Source organism: Manacus vitellinus, unplaced genomic scaffold (assembly GCF_001715985.3).
Source record: "Manacus vitellinus isolate BGI_N305 unplaced genomic scaffold, ASM171598v3 scaffold_40_pilon, whole genome shotgun sequence".
NCBI classification, from domain to species: Eukaryota; Metazoa; Chordata; class Aves; order Passeriformes; family Pipridae; genus Manacus; species Manacus vitellinus.
In genome coordinates this window covers 4,983,947-5,002,617 of record NW_021940541.1, presented here as the reverse complement: position 1 = coordinate 5,002,617, position 18,671 = coordinate 4,983,947, and the positions used below count along the sequence as shown (strand labels likewise).

General features: G+C 40.9%; 1 protein-coding gene across 5 annotated transcripts in view; it reads right to left on the bottom strand.

The window, feature by feature from the left end:
* Positions 1–575: 575 nt before the first annotated feature.
* FGFR2 (fibroblast growth factor receptor 2) overlaps positions 576–18,671 on the bottom strand; it is a 78,671-nt gene continuing 60,575 nt past the window's right edge. For all 5 annotated transcript variants that reach the window (XM_018078452.2, XM_018078453.2, XM_018078454.2 and 2 more), the window contains 9 exons: positions 18,147–18,298; positions 14,925–15,046; positions 14,199–14,309; positions 13,226–13,416; positions 10,192–10,314; positions 8,858–8,928; positions 6,974–7,111; positions 6,030–6,135; positions 576–2,377 (listed from right to left, as the gene is read on the bottom strand). In XM_018078452.2, the coding sequence (XP_017933941.1) occupies positions 2,213–2,377; positions 6,030–6,135; positions 6,974–7,111; positions 8,858–8,928; positions 10,192–10,314; positions 13,226–13,416; positions 14,199–14,309; positions 14,925–15,046; positions 18,147–18,298 (1,179 nt within the window). In that variant the 3' untranslated portion in view covers positions 576–2,212. The remainder of the gene's footprint in view (positions 2,378–6,029; positions 6,136–6,973; positions 7,112–8,857; positions 8,929–10,191; positions 10,315–13,225; positions 13,417–14,198; positions 14,310–14,924; positions 15,047–18,146; positions 18,299–18,671) is intronic.

The following is an 18,671-nucleotide window of genomic DNA, read 5'->3' as shown; positions in this document are numbered from 1 at the left end:
GGGACAAAAAACCCCGAAAGAACAGTTTAGTGTCTGAAGAACTTTTACAGCATGTGGTGGAAGACCACATCCAAAACCTCTTTCCTGGCTAACCTGCAGCAACATGCCATAAAGTCCCATTTCTGTCTCAAGCACTAGCTATTTTGGTGTGTCTTCCTTCTGTTTTCAAGTAAAAAAAAAAAAAATAATAATAATAAAAAAACTCTTTCCATGTTGTCTCTTTCCATCTGTCACAATTTTTTTTTACTTCTCCCACGCAAATGGTCCTTCAGCCTCTCCAGTATGAATCAGAAATCTCACTAATTAAAAGGACATAGCCTGACTAAAGAAAAAGAGAACACACTTTATGTCTACATTATGAGCACTTCAAACCATTTTCCACCAAAGACTGTACATATGTTTACTCAAAGAACCCATGCTATTCATGAGTGGGCATTTTACAAGACAGAGGCAAAAGCACTATTCCTGAAAGGATTGCTTTGTAATATAGGATCTATGATAAGGTCAAAAGGAAGCATTTCTGGACGTGTTCCATCACTTGATGTTCAGGAAACCATTTTGTATGACACAAAGGATTAGGAAAAATAAGCTGCATGACATTTATTTTGTAATTTTAACATTAAGATCTGTAGAAACATTTTATTGTCAGTACAAAAGTTAACAGATTTTAATACTTATTTTACCCAATTTAAAAAAAAAAATATTTAAAAAAAAAAATAAAACAAAACAAACACACCACCACATAAAACAGTGTAATTTGCATTCATATTCCATGGCCACATCAGTGTGAGTGTTCTGAAAGTAAAAACACGAGACTTCCGTAAAAAGATACAAACAACAGTGATATTTTAGCAGAGGCCAGTGCTATACCTACTGTTATGGAATGGATCAGAAGGAAATACTGGAGTCAGCATGAATTAATCCCTTAAAAAGACGCTGATATTCCTATGGCAAATTGTCATTATAAACAACTTCTCTCTCTTTTTAACTTAAGTTACAATAGAGGGATAGTCTAAAAGGCAAAAGATCCAGGCCAAAAGATCTGGAACCTATTATCCAACTCAGGGAAGAGAATTGTAGTTAATTTGATGCATGTGCAACTCAGGGTAGAGGCTCAGTCCCTTTTAGAGCAGCATGTTCTGCTATGGTTATAGACAAATTCATGTCTTTCCTTTCTTTAAGAACCCTTTTTAAAATTTTCTTTTTTTTTTTTTTTTTGGTGTGGAATGACTCTGCTTTTTGGCCATGGGAAACCTTGCTAAAGAGTTAAATTGCTAAAGTGACAGGTATTGAGAATAAAAGACTTTCTTGTTAAAGGATTTGGTTTTGATAAGAATAATCATCTGACACTGCAGTATTTAAACACAAATAAATCAAAAGTTTAATTCCCCAAAATTAGTTATATACTGTAAATATTTCTTCTTTTAAGATCTGAAAACTAGTAAAGTCTGAGCATTATATCTACTAGTTCTCTGTGCTGCCTGCATAGAAATGCCATTTAAATTACAAAAACACAACAACCCTATAAACGATTAACTGTTTTGTACATTACCAATTAGTTAATAAATTAATGATATACCATTTTCCCTGAAAGCAAAGTATTTTCCACCCTTGGATGGTGAAAATTAAGAAATTCTGTGTAAGAACAGCATTTAGCAAATAGCTGTTAAAAAAAAGAGACTAATTTGCTAGGTGGATTGGGACATCCATTTTTTAAATCAATACAAAAAATAATTCATTGTAAATATATATAATATATATTTATACATATTTTGAATATATTTACATACATCCAGCACCTATATACTGCATTTTGTGCTCTGTAAGTGTGTGCCAACATATATTTTCTCCAAATATTACAAAATAAACAAGAAAGGCAGACCCCCCCGAGTTTGCCTCAAGTCCAACTGGGTCCATTGTACAAACAAAAGTCTGTTGCAGCTTTTCAGGAAGCCAGAAAATTCCTGGGAATGGGTATCTGGACACAGCCCACAAACATTCTTTGTTGGGAACGTTTCAAAGTTGCAAACGATGAGATTCTTTACGCAGATTCTGACTGCTTTCCTCCAAGCTGGGTTTTGTTGGTTTGGGCTTTTTTTTCCCCCCATATTTCATATGTACAAGCAGAAACATTTAAGATCCTGGAGGAAAGCTTTGGTGTGGTAGGTGGTAGGTAGCTTGATGTTTCTTTATTCCTCTGCATGACTCCTTTTCATGTTTTAACGCTTCCGTTCATGTGCTGGTACTTGGGAAGGCAAGGTTCATAAGGCATCGGGTCGGGAGAGAACACCGAGTCATCACCCGAGGAACACGAGCTCCTCGTGTCGGGGTAGCTGGGTGAATACTGCTCCAGAGGTCCACTGAGGTCCAGATACTCCTGTAACAGAACAAATCAAGTGCTTTTTTCAGACAGCGAGCAAAGCCGACAGCAACACGTCACCCCTGCTCAGATTTGGGTTGATCATCCAGCGGGCAAAACAAAGTAGCTTAAAAACTACACTGGTTTCTGCAAATCAGCTGCATTCAAAGCTGCCTGTTGCTCAAACATCTCCTAAAACAAGGAGCTCGAGCAGAGGAAGAAAAACCAAACCAATAACACGGTATTTTCTGAAGTCCAACATCACCAGCATTAGCTGTGTCAGCGGGAATAAACATGGCAACCACATCAAAAGAGGACTTTTCACTCGCAATGATAAAAATGAAATTTCATCCTAAATAGAACCACTTTTTCTTTAGCACATGGTAGTGATTTGGAGAGGGAAAGACACTTCCAACTTTATATTCCTTTGGTCACTTCGAATATCTGTTTTATATTTCGTGATATTAAATTTGTGTTTAAACACGCAGTGGCGTACGTGCAAAAAAAAAAAAAAGAACAGAAAGAAAAACAAAATTAAACTCACAAGATTTGGGTTTTTTACACTGCATATTTGTGTGTGTGTGTGTGTTGTGTGTCCCAGAGTAGCCATGACCAAAGCAGTCGTTAAAAAAGGAAATATCATCTGCTGAATCCAAGTTTTGGGTTAAGGCTCTTTCGCTAGAAACAACAGTTTTGGCAAGAGAATAAAGTTATTTTTCCCCTTGAAATGTTCCTTCTCTTTCAACTTCTAAAGGCAGCTGCATTCATTTAAATGCAATCTCTTCATTTGCTAAACCACAAGTTATGATCATACTGACGAGACAAGTCTTCCACCTCAGTCAGTATTTTATGCTGTTGTGCTTAGGTTTGGGGTAATTTAGTTGTTTGGCCAACATCCTTTTTTTTTAAGTCAGACATTCAATCATTACCATATTATAGTTAAAAAATGGTCCCCATTTTGAAAGGAGGGTGTGGAATGCAAGTTTTAAAATGCTGAGAAATACAACAGGGAGCAAAAGAAGGGAGTTTGGATCTATTGATTGCTGCCCGTCTGGTTGCCAAGGCTTTTGAAAAATCTACAAGGGTAATTCTGACACGTATTCATGGATTAGAAAATCAGTCCTAAATGACCAGAAATAATCAGCCACTTTTTAGACAGACAGAATGGGAAAGTATCCCAGTATTTGAAGCAAGAGGGCTTTCTCAAGGGCTATCAAGATGTGGCTTGTCATATTAAAAGACTTGATGTAATTCAGTCATGAATTCAGTATGGAAGGGAGGATCCATATCCCCTCTCCCACATCCTTATCCAGTGTCAATGGTCAGAGTCACATCAAGGGGTATAAGAACTAACACCCAAGTTGGCTCCTGGTGTTGATACAACAACACAGCCAGGACACTGACTCTTGGTGACTTCTGCTCATGTGGCTCACGGAAACTTGGGAAATAGGGTCTTTTGGGGAAAAAACCTAACAAGAAAACCCATTAAAAACTCAACAGGTGACGATTCAACACAGAAAAGAACTTCACTATTTAAGCAGAAATAATTACTTGCACAAACACAGAAGAAGATATTATTGGCTGTCCTAGGAATTCTTTAGGTTGTTGGGTATACTAGGTTGACCCTATGTCAAGTGTGATTCTGGGAGGAAAGGTAAAGTGCCACTGTGGAGAGGATAATCAGAAGTGCTGTCACAGCAAAGCATGAAGGACCTCCACTTCTGGAAAACTGTGCAGCTTACACAAAATCAGAGATCTCAAAAGCTATGGAGGAAAATGTTGGAGTTCTCAGGAGACACTGAGATGACGACAAGCTTTCAGGAACGTGAAATGCGCCACAAAGACAAGCAAAATAATTTACTTTCTGTGTCCAGAGTAAATAGGACAAAAGCAATGCCTGATGGTGAAAGATTAGAGGAACAAAGCAAGGGGCTGTCAAGGGGCGATGCCGAAACACAGCAGTGGAGATCTTTAAGGACAAGTTACATAAACATCTGTCAGGAATGACAAACCTATAGTGGATCCCGCCATAGGCCCGTCAGATGGACTGGACTTGTTCCTAAGCTTTTTCCATCCGTTTTTCCTATGATTCTACTCTTAAGTAATTTACATAACCCCAAAGGCCTTTTCAGGTTACCTTTGAGATCATTCCAGGTCTATGAGCAGTACGGAATTGGGAAGGCGAGGTGGTTAAACACACACAAAAAAGAAAGCAAGCAGTATCCTTTCCCAGGCTTAGAATTGCAGCCCAGAACCTCCCTCTTGAATTTGCAAACACGTATCCAGTCCAAGCCACCCAGCAGTCCGCAGTGGCAGCCAGCCCATCCAAGTGGTCTTGTGAAATCATATATAAACCAGGCAGGAAAAGAGGCAGCCAGCACTGGAGGAGGTGAAAATGGTACCAGGACCCAGAGCTGCGTCACCGACTCCATGAGGGAGCACATATTCCTGCCCCACCTCTGAGCCATTCCTGAAGATGCCACTTTTTAGAGTAAGCCTTTAAACCAGAACCAAGATAAATTTATAGCTGCTGCTGAAGCCAAAGAATCTTTTTCAACCACATCTACTGGGCAAATGATGATTACAAAAAAATGGCATCTCTTGACTCGGGTTCTCCGGTCATCTCCATTGCATACAGGCTTTCTTAAAGCTCCTCCAGAATCCACTCTTTGTTTCTCTGATAATTCTAAAAAATTAGAATGTAATGTTGAGAGGCCATATAAAGTGATTCAAATTTTTCTCCTATCCTTCTCCCCTTATGAAGAAGCAACAAAAAAAATCTGAAAATCTCATTTTGAAATGAGTCAAAATGAGTTGTTGCAACTTTCCTGTGTAAGTGCTTTGTTCTTTTTTTTCCTCCCATTATACATATAATTCTTCAGAAGTAATAGGAGTTTGTAGAATATTTATGGGACACCAAGTATTTTCTCTTAAAAGAAGTTTCCACCAAAAGAATCAACGTTTCCATCACTTGTGATTTTCCTCAAAGGTGCATGTGGTTTAGTGATAAGAGAACTGATTCCTGTGTGAATACCCTAATCAGTGTGTTCCTTGCTAAAACTAATAATATCTCAGACCTCTGAAAGAACGCTCTTCAAATAAAACCTTTTTGCATTCACATACCCCAACCTGAAGCAGTGTTAGGCAGGACCTTTGGATAATTGGATGGCTGTTTGCACGTCCCCCGTGGGTCCTCGTTCCCTCCACAGAGAGCTATTTCACTGAACCTAATTCACTCTCAGACATCATCTGAAATCTGCCATTGACAATCTCTCCTCTTCTGACCTACATATCGTGGGTGGGGATCGAACCGAGCCGATAAATGGAAAAGCACCACGGACTCTCCGTCTCTCCTTCACGTGAAATTCACATTGAAACACAAATATTGCCTCTCAACCTCTCGCCTGCAGTCCCTCAAAACATCAAGAGATGCAATAAACAAAACCAGTTTAGTGGTGTGTTTCTTTTTAGTTACATAAATCAAGGCATAATGGCAAGAGACCGAGGATTTCACAGGATACATAGTTTAGCTGTGTGTAACCTCGGAGGACACAACGACAAACAGAACAAGAAGTGAGCTTGAGCAAGATTTCATAATTAAATAAATTCCATCTGCCTTCTGAACCATTTGTCCTGATCAGCGGCTTATGGAGGGGAACAATTTACCTACCTCATTAGTTGTGAGGGTGAGAATCCGATCCAAGTCTTCTACCAACTGTTTAAAAGTCGGTCTCTGTGAAGGCACAGCATGCCAGCAATCTCTCATCATCATATAGCTGCAAGAAATACACATTTGCCTGGCTTAATTAAAATCACGCATCCTCCTCACAAACCTTTGCATACACAGCCCACGTTGTTCTTCACCAGCAAAGCAGGGAGCACACGCAGCCCTACACACGGACCACTCAATTCCCAAACTCGTGCAACACTCCCCTGCCCTCAAAGGTGCTTTCTGCTTCTGTCTCTCCCCAGCTCAGTGCCTAAATTGCCTTGTTTTGGACTCAGTTCTGCAGCCTTCTGTGCCAGCAATCTCAAAGGTACTAAATTACACATGGATCGGTATTTTTTGCATGTAAGGGACTGCAGTCTTTGTGAAGAAATTAAAATGGTAAAATAATTAAAAATAGTTAAGGTCTATATTGAAATACCAGAAAGGGAAAGCACACTCCCCTCATCACCAGGAGATAATGCTGTGTTAACCACCAGGAGATAATGCTGTGTTAACACACAAGTTCCCAGATGTGTTTTTTGGTGTACAAAAGCAGCCTGATGTGCCTTACATATGATCAGTGGTATGTGTAGCATTTATGAATTTTCATGTTAACAATATTAAAACAAATATGGGCGTAAAAACACTGTCAGAGACTGGCTTGCAGATAATTTCTTCTTTTTTCAATAGGATCACAGCAGGGTGTGCAAAGAAGCCTCCTCTTCCAAACATTCCTTGAAATCCTTTTCATATTCTTTCTTTACATATCTATACCCACACATATATCCACAATTTTAGAGTCAAGCACTTCTGAAAATGTTTGATTCTGCTGGGGGCAGCATTAAACATGTGAATTCAGTGCAACTGTGCCCTTCAACCCTGGTACAGCAAATCAGGGTCCTTACAGTTCATTGGTGCAGTTGGCAGGTTTATCCATCCGGTGCCCTTCTTTAAGCAGCTTAAAAAGTTCCTCCACTGGGATTCCTGGGTAGGGTGACCCTCCTAATGTGAAGATCTCCCACATTAACACACCAAACGACCAGCTGCAAATCAAAGAGAAAACTGCATTAGTAGATCTGCCTGACTGCTGGAAACAGAGAATTCCAGTCCCTCCTAGGAGATGCTTAAATGAGCCTCTGCCCAGCTCTGACTGCCCGGAGCAGGACAGCGATCTGGGAAGTACATCAGCTGCATGGACAGCATATAGAATGGGGACTGACCCCAGCATGTTCCCAAACACACCCTTTGCCTTTGTCTGATGTGCTCTGAGCTACTGCAAAGAACTGCATCTTCACAGCTTAATGACTTACAGAACACTCACAGCTCAGCTGGATCGCAATTATGTGGCAGGATATTTTGGAAAAAGCAGGCTGTTCAAAACAAAAATATTTTGCATCACCCTGCTCTTCTTTTTTTTTTTTTTTGTCTTTTGTTGTTAACTTCTGCTAGGAAATGAAGGAGGATAATTTTAAGGCAGTTTTCCTGCCTGCTTGCCTGCCTCATCACGTCTTGCTGGCAACCTGGGGCTCTTTGGCAGGCAGCTCTGCCAGGTGAGTAACAGCACACAGCTTGCACTGGCTCCTGAGCTCCTCTGCAGCTCCCCAGCTCTGCAGCAGGGCATTTTAGTAAACTGTTTGCACAAACTTACAATAATATTATCTTTAGCCATCTTCAAAGCCACCATGGGGCCAAGAGTCTCCAAGGCCCGGCACTGAAATCCTCGTGCTGAGGAGCTCGGACTGACTTTCAGTCCCGAACCAGTGAAGTGGTTTACTTCGCATTCACCTAAATATTTTGCCAAGATGTTATTTTAAAACACAAGTTTGATCCACCCTTAACCTGTGTGTATAGTTTCCTCTGTAAATGATGTAAAGATTGCAGGAAACGCCTCAGTAAATGGTTTTCATAAGGAGAGAGCAGCTCGGGAAGTGCACACGGGTTAAAGACAGAGGAGATACTTCTTATTTTCTCCATCCTGCCTTTTCTCTTTTTAACCCTGCACTGACATGCATAACCTTTTACACCCGTGCTGGGAAGCATCCAGCCCTTTACAGTTAACAGCTTCTCTTGGAGAAATAAAAAACTTAAGATCTTCATCTGTATTGCATAAGAAATACACGTCTACTTCAAGCACAATGCACACCAAACTCTAATAGCAAGCAGAATAAACCCTGAGCAGTTGCATCAGCCAGCAACTCTGTGCTCACATGAAAAGATTTTGGAGTGTCAGAGTCCAATGATTTCCTACTACCTATGAACTACTGCTGGGAAGCAACACCCCTTCTAAAAACCAGCAAAATCTTTTCCAGTATGCCCAGCCTATGTTTTATTATACCTAATCTTAGCACGGATTTTTATAAGAAGTTTTCATGAACTTTCCCTTTTTTTTTTACTTTCTTTTCTCTCTCTCTCTTTTTTTAAACCTGAAGGAAGTCCAGAGTATGTCAAAAGCCAAGCAAATTAGATAGACTCTTTGTAGCTGCACATCCGTAAATAAGTTCAAGGGGGGAAACTTCCGCAGTGACAGAAGGAGGTTAGCATTTTCCACCTTTCATGTGCTTTGAAGCTGGGCAGATTAGTAACAGAGCACTGGTTAGCAGTCTACCATAAAATCCTCACTTTCTAAGGGCCAGTCCTGTTCCATCTATTAATATGTGAAGCAGAATGAAAACTCTTAAAGGTAAAGGACAACAGCAAAATACATTTGAAATATCCCGAACTTTTACAGATACACACCAAAACAACCTCCCTTCCCACCCCCCAAACCCCATTCAAATCAGACCACTTACACATCACTTTGATGTGTGTAAACTCTGTCAAACAGAGCTTCTGGAGCCATCCACTTTACTGGAAGCCGTCCCTGTGAATTTGGAGAGGAAGGGAAGAAAAAATTACAATGGCAGTGATTTCCAGGACGATTCCAGCACCATAATTTTTTTTAAAGATTAATCAATTCTCAAAGAGAAGTCTGTTAATGCAAATCAGCACATAATTTACCTCTAACATATTCAGAAATATTAGTAAAATGTGCAAAAGTGGGGACGCTGTTAAGTTAAATGGATATAAACACTGAAGATAAAATTAAAAGCATTGAGACTTCCCCAAAACATTCCCAGACTGCTTGCTAGGAGAACGATAGGATCAAAACAAAAAATACCATTTTACTACAGGCTCCTTAAAGACAAAAACACCACAATTAATAAACCTCTGAAAACCAGGCCTGCCTGCAAAAATAAATTGATCACTAAACCCAAGAATTTTGTTTTTCTGTTCCTTTTGCAGTGATCCAAAGCTCACAGTCAGAGCTGCCTGTTGCTTTGCACACAAAGTCTGCCTGGAGCTCAGGAACTGTGCTAAGTGTGACATGAAGAAGATTGAATTCCCTCCAGTACTGCTGTAACCGGTTCTTCTTCTGGCTTTTGGAAGTAGGCAAATATTACCAGCAAAATGCCACTAATCACTTAGTGATTTTCATAGACAAGCCACTTAACATGATTGTTAACATTAAGTCATATTCATACATAATGAAGTCTGAAGAACTCCATGAGTTCTGCAGAGTTCCCATCAAAACCCAAATGCAGCTCAGCAGGACCTTAAGAGATCCCCTGAGGGGGTGCAAGGAATTCAAACTAGGCACCAATACCACATCCAAAACGTTTTATCTTCTTGATTTGGAACAGGTTAAACAGCAAACCAGTGACAATGTGGGGAGGACAAATCCATTTTCTCAACCTCTAGCCCCACTTTGATATCACCACCACAGTTTGTACATATCAAACTAAGTACAGGCAAAGGCATGAAGCTGTATGTGGCATCACCACACATAAACAGGATTTTTATTATTAATTTCCACTTATTTCAAGTGGCTGGAGTCAGGGACACAGGAAAAAAAAGTTCTTGGATTTTAGCATTTCTAATCCTATAATATACAGCCTCTTTGCTTATCTTTTTAGCTGTCACTGTAAGAGGGGACAGAAATGCTTATGTCCTTGATCCCTGTTTTCTGTCAGCGATGAAAAGTGAGGCTGCTGTACAAGAAGCCCATTAAGTTTACAACCACAGTTTTGAAATGAATCACTGAAAGAAACACTTGTTTCCAGAGATTAGAAAACCATCCACTTACATTAGTAGTCTTTTTATAATAATCTATATTGTTGATGTCTCTGGCTAAACCAAAGTCTGCTATTTTCATGACATTGTTTTCTGTTACCAAAACATTTCTTGCAGCCAAGTCTCGATGGATACACTGGAAAGAAAGAAGAAAAAAACAGGCCACTGAAATAAACTGCTGTAAAAAGTGAAAGCACTTCCAATGTTTCCAGCACCATAACAAAGTCTCCTTTGCAGATTTAACCTGAATAACAAGGTGGGAAAGCCACACATTGATAACAAGCCCGTGAAATATGATTTTCTTAATTATTGCAATCCATCCCCTCAGCTGCTGTTTCCAAGCTGAACACAGGCCCTAAGCAGTGTCTTAGAAAATCCTGGTCTACTTAAGACTTTTATTTTGGCTAAGGCTGAAAGTTTGGGAGGTGACCCAAATTGTGCCAAGCGATCCACTCTCCATTACATGTGCCCAGGTACAGGTATTGTAGCACTTTCACTACAAATACTGTTAATGAACATTTTATTGTGTTGCTTCTCTTAAATTATATTGTCTTACCAGAGCTCAAACTTGACAACCTGGATCAGTGCAACTGTTCTTAGCATTAAAGATATTAATATAATTGTAAACTAGATGTCTAGGGTGTGTATATTTACTTCAACCATGAGACTGTAATAATTTAATGATGAAAAGAAGAAAAAAAAAACCAAAACAATTGGGGCTTGGCTGTTTGCTTTTAAAACAGCCTTGATACTGAAACTAAACATGTTATCTCCTGAGAGATGTTTCCTTATGTCACCACTACCCTGACACTGAAAGGACTCTGTGGTTGCTCTGGATATTACTTCTGTTTAAGTAGCATTATTAGGGTTGATAGAATGTGGCAGTGGAGCATGGGAAGAAACGTGGCATTTGGAATCCCACCAGGATATTCTGCTTATTTTCAAGTTAAACATATATTTTTCCCGCCCTCCTCAGTTTTGGGTCACTCTATGTTGTACTCTTTATTTCAGTGTGTGCACAGACACGCTGGACCAAAAAGCCACTACAAAAAGCAACACAACAGTCAACTTCTTTCTTGCATTGTAATTTGCCCCAGGAATCTGCTGAGATCTCTTATCCCACATGGGCCAAATGAGCCTGTGAAATTTTTGATCCTCACTCAGTTAAGCCATGGGGAACTGCCAGGAAAATCCTGCTCCAGCAATGCCTTCACGTGCCCAGGACCAGACAACAGTAGATGATTTCAGCATCCAATCAGCCCTCTAATTCAGCCTCAGCAGTGCTATGGTAGCAGAGACAACATGGGACACCCTTTCTACTTTCAAAAGCACCCAAACAACTTTGCAAATGGGATATTGTTTCGAAGTAAGGCAAAAGTATTGTTGCCTTGTAAGGCAAAAACTTTCTGTAAAGGCAAAAAGTAGGTGCACAAACACCATCTTTTTTTTTTTTTTTGAAGTCTCAGTGAGACATTTATTGGATTGAAATAACAAGAACACTGGCCTTCTCACAGCTCCTGCTTGATGGAAATACCGTGAGAAGACCAGCTCTCTTATTATTCCAGCTCAGTAAATGGATCCCTAAGGGGAAAAGGACTCGTGAAACACAAACAGAAATGGTGGGATATCTGAGGCACCGGAATGCACAGTTCTGCTCCGTGCTGCCTTTGTTTTCCCTCTGCCTCACACTCTGGCAAGTTCAGCACAGCACCAATCAAGTGTTTTTGCAAAGGAGTTGCACCAAGGATGCTGTGTGTCCATCTGTGTGAGCACACACCTTCTTGGCAGTGTCCTACAACAGCACCATTCTCAAGATCTGCCAATCAAAAGATTTATTTTTGCCTTTCACATCAGCTCTATTTTCTTGAGACATGGCTCAGTGCCAGGCAAGAGTTTCATTAATCTTAGATGGAGACATCCTGAGATGTGTCACCTAATCAATACTCCTGCTTACTCCATTGGAAGAGTTTTGGTGTCATGCACGTCACCCTGTTGACCCTACTACGCTAAGATTTATCTTTTCAAAACAAAAGAATAAAAAGCAAAATTAAACCTAGATTCCCTCTCTCCCCCAACCTCTACAAGTGCAGAAAAAAACAGTAACAAAATCATGACTCCACGCAACAGGAATGGAGAGTCACTCTCAACTCTGGTCTTCGGTTAAAAACAACTCCATGCTTGGGAGTGGGCATGACTGGAAATCAGTATAAATCCCACTAACCACTCCACACCCTGCAGGAAGCACTTATCATCAATATCTGCTGCTCTGGTTTAACCATTGGGTCCCAAACACCACCCAGGGTATTCATGACTGCTTGTCCACCAAGCCACAGTATGTTTACAGAGTTAGTTATACAGGGCTATTTAAGGTTTCATAACTATAATTTAATCAAATTACTGGTTAAAAAAATAACATTTGAAGACCAAGTTTAAGAAATAAGTGTCTGGGGATACGACAGGATAAATAAATTCTTTCAACAAGCTTGCTCTCCTGGCAAACACCAGTTTAAAGTAAAGTGCATAATTTAAGTGACTAATACACTCCATTTATTTTTGCCTCTTCTGTTGACTATTTTTGCCCTGGTGTCTTGGGCCTTCTTAACTCTGCCTGTTATTATTCTGTAAATCCTTTCAGTAACTGAATTCATTTGTTTTACATCACTGTGTGAATGGACCTGGTTGATTTGACTGGAAACAGAAGGCAAACAGAGCCTGCTGTCTCATGGGTGGAGTAATGTGACTTGTGTAATCAAGTGACCACCTGCGCTTATGAATTCAAACTGCAGATATGCATGCAATATTTACTTTAAATGATCCATTCCGGGCCTCATTTTAGCAATACTGTTAAACAAAAGATGAAAAACTTAAAGTGCACGAATTTTCCCACTGATCTCCGTGAGCATGGATTATGCAACTTGTTTGAGAAAGCTCACTCTGCCAGCAAATTCTTGAACACAGACGAGGCGAGAACAAAACTAAACCGGAAAAAAAGCGCCCAGGAAACACACGTCAGGTGCTTCGTGAGGTGTTTGCTGAGCTCTACCCACTTTTTGTGAAGCCAGGTACTCCATGCCTCTTGCCAGCTGGTACGTGCAGGACACGAGGTCCTTGAATGTCATCTGCTCCTCTGGCACCCTGTTGATGTCAAAGGAGTACTCCATGCCCGGGGGGCGGCGAGCTCGCAGGTACTCCCGCAGGTTCCCTTTGGAAGCATATTCCACTATCACGTACAACGGGCCTGGGGAGGAACAGAAACGGGGGGAAAAGGGGAGTCAGGTCCAAGGGGAAAAGGTTTTTTTTATGTAAAGAAGTTTTTTTCGGCGTTCTGTAATAAATTCACTGATTCAATAAATGTCACGCGGGGAAATCAGTAAACACCATTTGAAGGGGAAAAGAAAAAAAGAGGAGGTTTGGACCTGGTGAAGTGACTGGCCCAAAGCTCCACAGCAGGATGGTGGCTTAAAGTACCTAAATTACAATACAATTAGTGGCTTAAAGAACCTAAACTTTGACCCCGTGCCTGTTCCTTTCAGACCACGCCATGTACTGAAAAATGAACATTTTCAATCAAAAAACATAGTGAGATCTCAAACACGGGGAAAGTGCTCCTTAAATTTTTTTTTTTCATTTCCAGAGTCTTATGCCGTTCTGCACGGCTTTACGTGGCATAATTAGCTTTCCTGGACTAAAAGTGTTCGTTTCAAATTCATGGGATAAAAGTTCTCCTAAAGCAGGACTGACTATTCAGAACAACAGGCGTGGGTAAAGCCCCTGCAAAAGGTCATTTGTTCCCTACAGCAAAGGATTAGAGAGTTTTCATATGATATAGTACCCCTTCTCATATTAAGGCTACAGCTATAATGAGACACAGAAGTTAAAATATTGCTGTTAAGCTAGAGAAATACCTAAAAATCCCATCACTGCATGACTGCTTCCTTAAAACCTCTCGAAAAATTATGATTAATGAGACTTTCGCAGACCCGTTGGAAAGTCCTGGTTTGCTTTCTTTTCTCTACTTACCATCCTGGGTACAGGCTCCAAGGAGATTGATGATATTTTTATGCTTCCCAATCATCTTCATCATCTCCATCTCTGACACCAGGTCAGACAGATCTTTTTCTGTGGCATCATCTGTAGAAGAAACAGGTTCAGTTCATATTTTCTAGCATGCCAGCCTGAACTTAACTAAGGCTCAGCAGTTGGTGTAAAAGACACGACTTAAAATGCAGAACACATCATATGTTATACAAAGTCATATGTTATGTTTTAAATAAAATAGTATCAACCTCTTTGATGGACTAACCAAGTCCTCAGTGTTTAATGTTAAAAGGCAGCAGAGCAATATCAGACATAAAAAAAGCTGTCTTTAGCTATCAAACCTCCAATAACTACACGTCTCCTGCAAACTACCCTCACAATTAAATTCAAAATAAATAGGCACCAACCACCTGGACTGAATGGGGTAGGATCTACACATGGATAGCCTCTGACATGAAATAAACTAAAAGCAGAGAGACCCACACGATGTTAATACATCTCCTGGCTCCTAAATACTCACTGCTCAAGATAAACAGGCTGTCAAGGGCGCAGATTTACACCCCAAACTGCTGAAGGCTGAGGTCAGCTATGTGCTCTTTGACCCCCCCCACAACGATGACAGAGTTCAGATGCCACAAAAGAAACTTTCTGTGGATATGAGAACAGCCATATCGCCCATTCTGATCCCTAATCACCCAATTTTCTTACCTTTCAACATCTTCACTGCCACGGTCACTGCTTCTTTAGGCCTGTCTTTGTCAATCCCCACCGCTTCGGCCATGACGACCTGCCCAAAGCAACCCTCTCCCAGGGGCTTGCCCAGCGTCAGCCTAGAGGTGTAAACAGCAGATTAACACACAGCAGCTGGGCAAGGGATGCAGCCAGTGAAATTCCAGGGCTAAAACATAAAAAGCTTTCGGCAGCTTGCAGCAGCACGAAGCGTTTATCACATGGAAACAATAAGGCCCCGGGCCCGCGTTGGTTTTCGTGGGCGCCCGAGAGTGTTTTCTTAGGGATGGGAGAGCACCTAGAAAGGCACATCGGTCACCAAACCCAGCTTTCAAGCTCTCCCTCTCCTTGTAACAAGAGGCTGTACTCGATGGCTTGCAGGGAGACACAGCATGGAGGGGCAGAGCTTTCAGAGAGCATCAGACCACGGCTGGAATTCAGGAGCAGCCAGCAACAGGACAGCTTTTCCTGTCACTGCAGCACGGCCACTCATCTTCATTTTCACATGGACTGCAGGGACGTGGAAGAAAAGTTTCTTTGTGTGTGTTGCCCTGTGGTTGCTTTCAGGCAGCTGATGACTGATAATATTAATACAGGTAGAACCATGATTATTTATCAGTTAGTACTAACTTTAAGAAGTCTCTTTAGGTGGCTTTGAGAAAATAACACCTTTTGTCATGGACAGTTCTCTGAGAAAGTTCAGAGTTGTAACTTTTGCATAGAAGAACTGTAATTTTGAGCCTTCTGACAACTGTTCTGGAAATTGTTTTATTGATGGAGCTGAGAACTACGTTAAGGGTGCTGTCAAGAGCAGGGGAATGTTTTAAATATGATTAACTCTTGTGACATAACAGCACAGTGCACACAGAAAGGAAAATCACACACACTGTCAGGCAGCTATATTTTAGCTCAAAATCCATATTCTTGCTTTTTGTTTGGGGATCCTTTGCCTAATGATCTCTTGTGCCAAAAGACACAGACAGCAAGTCAGTTGACACCCAGCTGTGGGTAATTACAGCACCCTTTTCTTTCTAGTGGCTGATGGGGTGGCCAGACAGAAGATACCAGAAGGTACCTCCTGCCTGCAGCTCCTGGGCTTAGCTCATAGAGGGGAGGAAGAGACTGGGGAAACGAACTGAGTTGTAATCACAGCACCAACATAAAACTTCTTTAAAAGGAGCAGTCACTAAGTGGGCTCTGCAGAGTGCATTTTGTGTGGCATTTACCTGGTAGCAAAACCTGCTCGGCTCTGACAGAGATGTCGACCTCGACTTCATGAGGAGAAAGATATAGAATAAAAAAACAAACTTCAAAGCCTCTGGGCAAAATCTTTTTTGTTCCAGCCTAAGTGCTTAAGGGCCAGATTTGGTCTCCTTTACGATACCATCTAACACCCAGAACAGTGCTGTGCAGGAATCAGAGAGGGTGCTCAACGAGTGTGATGCTGCTAATGTTACCCAGTGTAGGGGCCAGATTCAGACAAACATTTTCATAAAGAAGTTCTTAAGGACTTGGCTCTCCATGGTCAAAAGCAGGATTTACAGATGTGATACATGGACTCATGGTTAAAAGCATGGACTTCTGTCCTCCACCGTGAAACACAGCGAGAGGTTGTCAGGGCATCAGCAGAAGAGTGTTAGACCAGGGCTAAGTGATCTGAAATCCTCACCTATCTGCTCAGGCACAGGACAGAAGTCAGAGGTGGTTCCTCCCAAGGGCAGCCAGCACACTCTGTCAAATATGGGCTTTGACTTGGTGAGAATTCCTCGAGCTGTTTTGGATTGGTTTCTAAGGCAAATGCGAGTTTAAAAAGGTGCAAAGACTGAAGGGCAGCATATGCTATGCTGAGGTCATCCTGCATTTTCTCCAGAACTAAAATTGAATTTAGGATCTTGGCAGAGAACAAACATTTGCATTGGAAACTGGTTAATTTATGTGCCATTGCCCTGCTAGGACCAAAGTAACAAACCCCTCATTGTGTGCCTCCTGCCCCCCAACCTAATAAACCGCCTCTAAATAGCCTCCTTTCATTGCAAATCTGCTCCACCTCCATTTGTGCTGAACGCTGGGTTTAAATGTTTAGCAACTCTAAAATTTTCCGCATTTAGTGTATCCCCCCAGGGTATGGGCTGACAGAAGCACACAGACAGGCCCCCACTGTTGACTAGAATGCTGCAGGTGGCAATTACAGCATTTTACACTAGTTTTCAGCTACATCAATAAAACAATTTCCAGAACAGTTGTCAAAAGGTTCAAAATTGCAGTTCTTCTATTCAGAAGTTACAATCCTGAACTTTCAAACAGAACTGTCCATGATAAAAGGTGTTATTTACTCAAAGACACCTAAAGACTTCTTAGAGTTAGTACTCACTCTGATAAATAATCACGATTCTACCTGTGTTAATACTCTCTCTCTTCTGCATGTCTTTTTTATATTAAGAAATATGGTTACAGTTTTAATTATATTATTCAAAAACTCATTTTGTATGTTAGTCAACAGACTTTGAAGAAAATATTATGTAGCCACATGAATATATCAGAATTCAGTGTGTTCTGCTTGAAACCTAATACTTTTAAACCACAGAAGTTGTGCATACATGCACACAACATGCAAAATGTTGCCCTAAATCAAAAATCATCATCTCCATTAAGGCAGGTTAATGCAAAATCAACACCAAACCCTAGCCAGAGTCCTGACAGAAAGAAAAGGTTGTCTAACAGCAAAACCTAGACTTTCTGTATCTCCTACATGATATTGTATGACCTGTTTTTTAAATATTAACCAATTAAGTAGTCGACTAAGAAACGTGGTTTTGTGTTCAGAGGTATTGTTTAGGGAAAGCTTGACTGCCCTTCAACAATGCTTTTATGTGGACATTTTTCCCAGTCTAGATTATACCTAATCTGAAATAGTCACTCATTTCCTAACAGAGGAGTTACCTTTCATCAGAGTATCTGAAAACCCACAAGAAATCTGAAAATATAATCAGAAGGACAGGCAGAGAAAATTTAGCTACTATTTAACCAAACTGATTCCAGGTTATTTAATTGAATCTTGATGTTCAGAGGAGCTTCAGGTAATTGAGATTTTTCTTTAAAACTAAAGAAACCCTGGGAGATATCAGGAAAGATGCCTCCTCCTATAATAGGCTAGGTTTTTCAGACATGTGTAGGTAGTGCCAAAGGAAACGGGCTACATACTTATCTCTTGGAAACTCCCACTTTGGATCTTCTGGCAACTCGTATTCCGAGACTCCTGCCAGCATGGGGGCATCAGCAGTGGAGGAGAGGCGGGTAGTTATCCTCACCAGGGGCGTGTTGGAGTTCATGGAGGAGCTCGAGTCTGCAGACACCTGGTGTTGCAATGCAAGGTGCAGGAAGAAAAGAAAAGAAGGCAGAGATGTAATCTCGACCCAAAATCTGAAAACCACCAGTACCTGATACCAAGCCAGCTCAGAACCATGGTATTAGGAAGTGGTTGAATCTACAGTCGTTTTTCCACTGCACTGCTCTCTCATTTACCCTCCCTTGTAAGCACAGTACTGACTGATAGCTGCCAAGGCTCTAAGTCTGCCCCACAGGTCAAAATCCAGCTAAGTTTTACATAAATTCACTCAGAATATATTAATTTGTTTATCAAATTAAGATTATTTTTTTTAATCAACTGACAGCATTTACATCACCACCCTCAGATATCTAAGTGGGCAGCTTATACCATAAGCAGAA